At 43.6% G+C, this 10,276-nt stretch overlaps 1 protein-coding gene across 1 annotated transcript; it reads right to left on the reverse strand.

Annotated features, from left to right (window-relative positions):
- Nucleotides 1–3,000: 3,000 nt before the first annotated feature.
- Nucleotides 3,001–9,775, reverse strand: slitrk5b (SLIT and NTRK-like family, member 5b). Its single transcript, XM_035173726.2, has 2 exons — nt 9,519–9,775; nt 3,001–9,113 (listed from the first exon to the last, which is right to left on the reverse strand). Exon 2 carries the CDS (start codon nt 9,049–9,051, stop codon nt 6,448–6,450), a length of 2,604 nt encoding a protein of 867 aa, XP_035029617.2. The 5' UTR covers nt 9,052–9,113; nt 9,519–9,775; the 3' UTR covers nt 3,001–6,447.
- Between the last annotated feature and the right edge of the window lie 501 nt (nt 9,776–10,276).

Below are 10,276 nucleotides of genomic sequence, written 5' to 3' on the forward strand. Positions count from 1 at the left end.
ATTAACTGCCGCTTGTCGGAGCGAGCTGAACACGTTCAGCATTAGCAGGCGAGCGGTTAGCTGCCTTCCTCCAGTTGTCAGTTTGCTTTTTCGGAGACGGCTGCAGGAAAGAGAAGAAGGGAAATGTGCAACAGTGCAGCAGAGGCTGAATTTAAATTCATCCTGCCACAGTACAGTCTGTAATAGTCCACTCACACTTCACAGCTCTTGACTCAACAGCTTTACAGCAAAGTCCGATTTATCGCAGTGTGTGAGATTATGAAATTATGACGCGTGTAACGAATAAGTGCTCTAAAATATACAAAAATAAATGGTTTTGTCTGTGAAAATATGTCCTGATTTTTATAAATAACGCCATTAAAACCAGTTGCTGGTGTTTATGCTGTGGCTGGTCATGTGTAATCTTGCCCTTCAGCTTTGTTTAAGTGGTCAGTTGTCATTGCCTCTGCAGAAAAACCATGCCCTTTGCAGATGTCTCTTATCTTGAGTATGCCGTTATTGTTCAGGCAGCGCTGCTTTTTCATTGTGCCTCTCTCAACTGAATGAGGAAACACGAACAAGGCCTTTTCAGGTCACATCTTTTCATATCAGGAGGAGACATGAGGGATACACTGGTGTGCTGCATTTATAAATAAATCCACCATGAGACAAAAAAACCCCTCTTCTTTGTTTCCACACAAAAACATATTTTATAACATATTCACAAACACAAGCATGCCGTCCATCTGGTCCGGTTTGTTTTCATTATAAATTACAGGCCAAACAAGCATGTCACTCTGTTATTGCAGCTATTGTGACACTCCAGGCCAACAGAGGAGGACGTGCCCTTGATGTGCTGAAGAGCCACGAGGAAAAAAGGGGGCTGATAAAAAAGAGTGCGGGTACGGGGGCACTGGGCAGAGGTTAATGCGAGAGGAGCGACTCTGCAGGGCAGGATGAGCTGCACAGTATGCTGGTGACTGAAGGAGGGAAAACATGATATTCAGGGTGGAAAATATATTCAGGGAATATTAGTAATTTATCTTGATGGCGTCGGGAAATCTCAGCCAACAGTTGAGCTGCGAAAGCCTCTTATAAACATCAATTTGCTGTATTCTCAACACCACAATTTATTTTGCTTTGTGCCAAAGCTTTTATCTTTGCTTTATGGGGAATATCACTCTGGTGTTTAGTGTAGAGGAGTATAAACGGGGGGGGGGATGAGGGAGGATTTTGTCACTTTTCTCACTCATAAGCCTGGATAAGCCCTCATAAATATTACTGTGTTTCACGCATGCTGTTTCCAGTTGTTGCAAATGTACTGGCAAAGTTGAGCACGTCCCAAATTCCAAATCCTCCTCTCTAGGTTTTGTAAATAGCAGCCAAATCGCAGCAGCATGTAATTTCTATTCAAATCAATCCAAAACAATGGGCTCGACCCGGACATGCATCATTCACAGGCACACTGGACATAGATAAATGGCAGTTTATGTTCAAGATGTAGCACATGAATTATTACTGAGGAGCTTTATTTGCTTGTGAGGAATTGCGGAAGGTTTTTTTTGACACAAAGAATCTTGAAAGACAAAAAGAGGTCATAAAGGTATCGCCACTTTGGTTGACTGAAGCCTTTGAGCATGAATACACTCTGAGTCAATAATTTATGCACCCAGACACACACATTCAAACACACACACACAGACACACACATGAAGGGAAAGAGGGAGACAGAGAGAGAGAGAGGGAAACAGAAGACCGAAAAAGCTTCAGGGACAGAAACAGTCTGAGACTAACAACTGGAAACCATACATATGTCGCCAGATGTGAGATTCTATTTTTCTCTCCGCTGTAAAAGAAGCAGAGTTTTTTTTTTACAAACGAACGTCTGACTCAGAGTTATTTCTATAGAGTTTGCTCTCCTGATGTAAGCAGGTAGTGGAGGTTTTTTCTTTTGGTGAATGCTTACAGTCACACGCTCTCTTCACACAGCCTGACACATCTCTTCAAGCTTACATAATGCAGATCTGCCCTAATTTCCCCCTCCACAGCAAAATCCGGGGTCCTCAAGAAGCTGAGCCACACGAAACCATCAGCCCGAGTCAAAGGGCGTCCACGCGGGCTGGGCGTCCTATCAAAGTGGACACTCCTCAGAAACAGATCGCGCATTTAACGGTCAGGCACAAACGCGGCGCAGGGAGATGGATTTCCTGCGAGTCGTCTCCGATCTAGTCCCAAACAAAGTGAGCGACATGCAGCACACAGTGATCACACATCTGGGTAAAAAACAGAGGTACAAATGAGACTACTCAGTGGTGGTGTGGTACCTCTTGTCCCTGAATAGTTTCTATTTTTTTTTTCTTTCTGTGTCAGGTAATTGGATGTTTCCATGGATACTGGCTCTCCTGAAAGCGCTGTCTGCGAAGAATATGGTTTCACTCTAAGTGGCTGCTGCCATATGCATGCAGATGTGTGCATATTGCACAGTTACAGCCATTTCAAATTCTCTTATCCCAGCTTCAAACACAGGGAATATATTCATCTTTCCTGCGATGGGAAGCCGGAGATCAAACATTTTGAATTCAAACTTCAGAAACTCAAATTCGGTGTACGTGCACATATTGTGATAGCGCCCCGGGTGTGTTCTGCTGCCACTGTTTGTGCAGCTGCTTGAGCACTTTGGGGCATTTTATAATTACCAAATTTATACAGAAGGGAAGTGATCATTTAACTTTTTAGTCAAAATGTCTGTGGGTGAAGCTAAGGCAACATAAAGTACTTTTAATGCCATCTCCAGGTTGATTATATAACTCAGCGCCTCTTGTTATTTTCCGTTGGCCTAATTGAAACCATAACAATGGCGTTATCTGAATATTTGACTCTGAGATTTTAATTTCAGTAACATTCTGAAAAAATGCCAATGGGGTTTTTGTGTGGCATTTTAAACTGTGTCCCCGAAGGTGCACTGTGACATGTTCTGTATGTGCCACACTGAGGGAGCACACAAAACAAGGCTACGTCAAATGAATGCATATCTTTTATTCATCAGCTAACAGCTAAAGAAACAACACACTGTAGATATATTTACCCCACATATTCCTAGTTGCACTGGTTTTCTTTGCAATATGAGACCAGGTTTTTTTTCTTTTTCAGAGCCGACACGAGTTGGTAAAATGCTGATGAATGTGTTCTATTTACAAATTAGAGGTTGACATTGAAAAAAAGAAAATCGGTGTTATGTAATCATATGAAAACCAACAAACAATAGGAGTAAGACACTGACTGGATCTCTTCTCCTTTGCAAATCTAACATTTTGCGCATCACCCCAGGATAGTCACATTTCTTTTTGGATTACAAGTATTCACAATCTCATGTGTGACAGATAAAATAAAACAAAAAAAATCATCACTTTCTTCATCAATTACAAAAAGATACAAGAAAGAAAGAAAAAATACAAATTGCTTATATATACAGCGCATACTGTTTCCATTGCACAGTAACCTTGACAAAATTGCAAACAAATAAAATGTTAAAATTCTTCTCAGAAGGATTTTTCTGATTGCAAAAGGCAATTATTTGTCCTGCACACATTTGTTATTACCTCCGCCATGAAGGTTACGTTTTCACCCCTGTCTGTCTGAGAACACGATTACGCAAAAACTACAAAACGGATTTCCACGAAATTTGGTGGAGGGATGAAAAACAGGCCAAGAGGGGTCCCATTAAATTTTGAAATCCAGGAGTTTTTATTTTCACTGTCTTTTACATTTTCTCCAATTAACCAAATAATTCATGGATCCTGCAGCTTGATTGAATTTAAAGGGGCTGTTGGGCCTTGGCGGAGGTACATTTTATTGTTTACATACTGCATTAGTTTGGTTGTACAAAATTTACATTATAAAAGATCAACTTCAGAGTTCAGACTAGTATCCAAATACCAGCCACTGTTCACAATTTCAAAAACCACGGTGTGTATGTGCCTGCGCATGTTTGCAGGTTTACAGTGTTTTCACCACTAACTTCACAGCGACATATTGATACAAAACAAATCCTACACGCAGCACGTTTCATCGCCCCCAAACCCCCGTGCAGGTTCACACCACCATGCAATCACTTTGTGGATTTCATTTCATTTGTTCTGCGGAATTTCCAGAGAGCAGAGACGGGTCAAGTGACAAAATAATCACGGAATGGCAGAGAAATGTGAAAGGCAACAAACCAAGACTGTATCCTTGATAAACACTGTGACTAATGCTGCAGTGCAATACTTGGTGACGTGCTGACAGGGTCCAGATACACCATGTCCGCTAATTAGCTGAGTTAAGATGACAGGCTCAGTGCATTATACTGCATGGGATGTGAATTCACGCCGTGTATTAAACTCTCAGGGAAAGTCACATTTTCTTGGCTTACAGTATTGACCCAGAAATTGGTTAGACTGCATTATGACTGGATGATGTGCTTACTTTCCTTTCGGAGCATTGGACATGTTCATGCATAAACATGACTCCACTCATTCAGCTTCTGCTATTCGTTCGTTGTGCTTTTCAGTCCAACAGCTAAAGCTCTCGCACCCCATGTGTAGCAGCACATATCAATCCTCCGTAAAAAGAGAGAGAGACCGCCGGATTTCATACCACACAGAGAAAAGACGAGATAAACAATGATGCGTAATGACGCCGTGTTTCTCATTGCAATGCAGTATGTACAAAATCATATAAAGTTTCAGAAAAGCATGAGCTGTGGGATTGTCTAAGTATAATCTATATATATATATATATATATATATATATATCTATGCATAGTGCAACATTATTTTTCTACCATGTGTTACTTGTTTGTATGCAGTTATCAAACCTACTTCTATGGCTCTATGCACGTGTTACCATGGCGTGCATTTCAGAAAGTGACATCGTTGTTGACCTGTAGAAGTCAATAGTGCATTTTCTTTCCAGAAGAAAAAGGAGGAAAGAAAAGAAAGAACAGCCAAAAAAAATCAATATCCACATTTGTTTGTATAAAAATATGCAGTCATTTAAAATATGTATACATAAGCCTGAGGCTCATATACGATTTAAACGTTTTAAAACTCAAACAGAGGAGTATGGAGAGTTTTTTACTCATATTGTATTGTAAATGTGATCAGATGCATTGTAACTGGATGACAATTGCAGTTGTAGCCAGACTTAACGAAGAGAGCATGTGGTATTATGTGTTTAATATAACACAGGATAGTGTTTTCATGCACTCTTTTGGGTGTCAAAGTTTGCATACGCTGATCAGCTGATTCCTGTAGTACTTTGGTCGTGGCATGAATGAAGACGCTCATTATCCTTCATGAATTATAGACAGCAAGTGTGTTTTCAGGCTGCGTGTTCATGTAAAAATGCCAGAAAATGCATTTGCAGACATATGGGACATTTAAAGCTTATTTTTCTTTGTTTGGATAATCTTTTAGTTACAACATCTCCGTGAACAGCTACAATACTGACGTTCAAAACCAATACAACACGTGTCTTTAATCCAAAAGTGCTGGAGATGTGGAGGGAGACTCACAGGGGAACACCACTGATTTTCACAGATTACCCTGTGGTACAAGCAGCAGGTTGCTTCGGTTTATTTTTAGCACACACACTAATTATTCTTGTCCAAATCTGCAAACACGAGAGCACAAGAGATTTACTGGCCTCATAAGCTGTGATTTGAGATAATGCATTAGAATATGTTGCATGATCTCATGGTTAGAATGTTATGATCCCAGAGCTGTGCTTCCTGTGGGAAGAAATACCTCTGTACATGACTGGAGCACAACATGTCGTCACACAGGACGCGTGGGCACACACGACTCTTGTTCCCGCCTACACTCTGGTCACAGATAGATTTACTTGCAGAATTAATTTGTTTTAGTCTCATGTGTGAGTTTCATCGTGAATAAATTTGAGGAGGGAAAAAACAAAAAAACAGAGCTCGGAGTCATGCACATGTTTGCAAAACAAACCTGGTTTATTTTGGGAAGAGAACACGCTTCATTGACACTTTGGAAATACAGCTAATTTTACTGGTAAAAGCTTCGGTCTCACATCAAGCCAATGAGGCGGCTCCAGGATGTATTTTATGATGGGTTGAGTCATTGGTATTTGTGAATGTGTTTCTTTCATGAATCATAGAAGAAAATATCTAAACGCACATCGCAAGGTGCATAAGTGATCAGGCTCTTCTTTGTTTTTGTTTATGACTTATAACCAAACTGTTTAAACAGAGCGTGATAAAGTTATGCTTTGAAATTGAGTAGTGTTCCCCTTTATTAATCAATTCTGTAAAGCACGATTCCCAGAAATGCATACTGTTAATGTTCTGTCATAATAAAGGTGAGAAAATAGTTTTGTCAGTCTTTTTTTAAACATGGTTTCCTGATTAAAATAGATCCATTGCTTCGATGCATCCACGATGACCGACAGGGGTCGAGTCTCTCAGAACTGTGTAAATGTGGTTCTCTTTTCGAGAACCTCAAGGTAATCAGGATCAATGTGGAGCTTTGCCTTAAGTTCCCAGTACTCGCTCCTGTTGGGCTCCACATAAACAGTACTTGGTGCCGTGCAATAGAGTATTGTCTGTTGTATTCTCTCTGGCTGCACGTACTGGTGCCTTGCATCAAAGTCTGAGGTATACTGACTCGATGCATGCGCTGTGTGCCTGCATGGTAGCGTATTGCTGTAGCGTGTGTGCTTGTCAGGCTCGTGTGCGTCTCTGTAGTAACACGGGCCGTCTTGGTGAGGGGTGGACGGCTTGTTAAGAGGCTCTGGAGTAGTGGCACTGTATTCTGGGCTTATTACATTACTGACGGCCTCCTCGTCCGAGTTGCCCAGAAAGGCGCCGCTCAACTCATCAAAGTCCCTAAATCCATCCACTGATTTGTTGTCCGTCGGCGTGGGAGCGGCAGTTCTGCATGCGGTGTCTGTGGGAGGTGGGATGTACTCATACACGTGTCCAGCGGACGTCCTGACTTTGGGGATGGATGCCTTCTTGTAAAGGCCGTACTCCATGTTGAGAGAGCTGATGCAAGCGTTCATGGAGTTGTTGTGCTCATTCTCATTCTTCTGATGTCTCTTTTTCATCGTCACGAACAATCCTGCGGCCACAAACACAGACACGATGAACATGAGGAGGAGGGCAAGAATCATCACGGATAAAGGGATGGCACTGTACTGTGTGTCAGAGTCCAGGGATGTTTCTATGGTGATAGTGCTTCCAGGGAAAGACTCCTCCGAGGGTGGGATCATGGAGGCAAGTATATCAGAGTTATTAGGGCAGAAATTAGATGTCTTAATGTATCTCATATCCTCCCCGGCTAGTTTCTTAGGCGAGCCACAGATGACATTGTTTAGAACCGTGCCTGTGCTGAGCTGCTCCAGCCACATCTTCAGCTCCAGGATGGTGCAAGAGCATTCCCAGGGATTCTCAAACAAGTCGACTTGCACCAGGGCCGTGAGCTGATCCAGCACGCCGCTGACTGGCAGGTAGCGCAGGTGGTTGCTGCGAAGATTTAGCCTGGCTAGCGTCAGGCCCTTGAACGTCCCCACTGGTAACGTTTTCAGGAGGTTGTTGTTGAGAAAAAGAAGCTGAAGTTTGGGCACGTGCTGAAAGGTGTCGGGGGAAACCTCTTTGATGACGTTGTATTCTAAATATAAGAACTGTAAGGTTTCCAAACCGTAAAACATGTCCGCTTTGAGGCGGTCTATCAAATTCCCATTGAGGTAAAGTCTTCTCAGATGTGTCAGATCGCCAAACGCTCTGTCGTGTATGCGAGCTATGCGATTGTTGCCAAGATGAAGCAAATCTAACCCAGTCGACTCAATAAAATCTGATCGACGCACGACAGGGATGTAATTCCCAGTGAGATACATCTTTTTGGGGTTGTAGGGTTTGGGATTTAAGTCAGATATATGCTCAATCTTTTTCTCCTGGCAGTTCACGTTCAGGCCGAGGTCTGAAATCTGAAGATTGCAGGTGCAGGCAGTCGGGCAGTCTAAAGGCACGGGGGATTTGGTCTGATATGAAATGATTTGTCCATAATTTTGTGGCTTATTAGACGGGACGCGAGCTGTGGGTCTTGCTTTTAATTTGCCAGATTGTCGAGGTGCCTTGGTGGGTCTTGATGAGGACCGCGCGATCCCCGATGAAGTGAAGGAAGCTGTAACAAGACTTGGCGTGGTCCTGAAGTATGCATCGCTGCTCAAATGTGGCAGGGGTGGCATCTCATATTCAGCGATGGCTCTCCTCGGGCACAACTCCTGTTTTGAGACCTCATCAACATCCCTGCCGTGGAGCCGAAATGGGAACTCGCAGACGACGTCGCCGACCAGAGCCATGTACGATATGCTCTCCAGCCAGGTTTTGAGGGCGATCAGCTCGCAGGAGCAGTTCCACGGGTTCTCCTCCAGCTGTAGCTCCACAACGCCGTTCATGTGCTCCAGCAGACCTGAGTAGGGGAGCACTTTGAGCTGATTCCCCCTCAAGTCCAAATGAGTCAACGGCACGTGCTGGAAAATATTCACCGGCAGAGCTGATATCAAGTTGTCATTCAGAATCAGGACCTCCAGATGCCGCAGCCCGCCGAAGGCGTTGGGCGCCACATGGGTGATATAATTATAATCGAGTTGTAGATATTCCAAACTTTCAAGGCCAAAGAAAAACTCTTCCTTCAAGGCATCAATTTTGTTATTGTTCAGATGCAAGCGCTTTAATCCCTGAAGTCCGTTAAAAGCTCCTGCTTCAACCTCTGATATGTCGTTATTTCCCAGATGCAATATCGTAAGTCCCTTGTACTCGACAAGATCATCGGCAGACAGCTTTTTCAGTAGATTCCCTGTGAGCAGCAGATGATACTGGGGGAAGAACACCGGGGTTACGTCTGCGAGACTCACAATTCCTCTGTTTTCGCAGCTCACTGTAAGTATCCCCTCTCTCTCCTCGCAGGCACACAGTCTTTGACACATCTCCCCATAAGTGCCAATCATGTCGGCCGTGCACACTGACGCTGCACTTAGCAAAACATACGAAATCCAGGGATGCATTTTCCTGCAAAGAAGGGTTGGCCGAGCTCACAGTCCTGCTATAGGTATATCCCCAATGTCATCTAGAAATAAAAGACACATCAGCAAATGAATGCAATGGGAACAAACAAAAACTTCCACACAACAAGCTGTGTCTACGCACATGTATGCCTGCATGAGTCAAGACTTCATTTGCCTTTTTCTATGCCCAGAGGTAACTTTCTGGGCTGCGTGATCTAAAATGGCTCAAACAAAATAAAGATAGAAAGCAACTCCTTGAAGCTATGGAGCAGAAAGCAAGGTCAGAGCAAGACACAGAACAATTGTCTAAATCCGCTGTGAGGGGGAGAAGCCACGTTGCATCTGCTTGTGAAGACACGAAGACAAACAAATGCAATTTAAAGGCTGCTTTGCATAAGAGGCTGCATGCGTGTGAGGTTTACAGGGATCGTGCGCGCGTAATTAAAGTCCTCACGGAGAATACGTACCTTTAACGCACATTGGTGAAGATGTGGGCTCGTTAGGTTTTGCGGCGCATCTTTCTTTTCTCTCTCTCTTTTTTTTTAATCCGTTACAAAAAATGGAAACAGGATCCGTTCACCTCGCGCGCGGCCGTCGCGTGCCTCGGATGCACTTGAGAGGATGAAAGGAGCGTTGATCGACCATAACCGCCAAATGCGTCTCTCTTCACACCACCATGCGCGACTGAGCCGGAGGAGACACGGAGATGCCTGGAAACTCAAAGTTACATATTCTCTCTCTCTCTCTCTCTCTCTCTCTCTCTCTCTCTCTCTCTCTCTCTCTCTCTCTTTGTGTGTGTCTCTCTCTCTCTCTCTCTCTCTCTTTCTCTCTCTCTCTCTCTCTCTCTCTCCCTCCCCCTCTCTCTCTGTGGTGAGAGGACGTCAAGTCATTTCATGCACAAATGAATCAGCCCACTGGAGCATCACCACTCCGAGGAGGTGCTTCCCCTAATCCACCCCCCCCCAGAAGATGTTGACCTACCCGCAGAAAACATGAACGAAAATTTAAAAAATAAGTCAAAATAAAAATAAACTACACTCATACATCAATAATTGACCGGGCCCCGGCTCGTCTCCTCCGTGCGCTCAGACGGTTTGGTAGGCCGCTTATCATGTCATTCACTCCGAAAACAAACCCTTCACCGGAACGCCAAGTTACATCAGCTTCTTCATAATCTGTCAATCCTGCAAGGGAAGGTGGAGAAGAAGAGAGAGAGAGAGAGAGA

Source organism: Hippoglossus stenolepis, chromosome 13 (assembly GCF_022539355.2).
Source record: "Hippoglossus stenolepis isolate QCI-W04-F060 chromosome 13, HSTE1.2, whole genome shotgun sequence".
NCBI lineage: Eukaryota > Metazoa > Chordata > Actinopteri > Pleuronectiformes > Pleuronectidae > Hippoglossus > Hippoglossus stenolepis.

Excerpts from the sequence above, each read along its gene's own strand:
- slitrk5b (XM_035173726.2), bottom strand. The coding sequence starts at position 9,051 with ATGCATCCCTGGATTTCGTATGTTTTGCTAAGTGCAGCGTCAGTGTGC.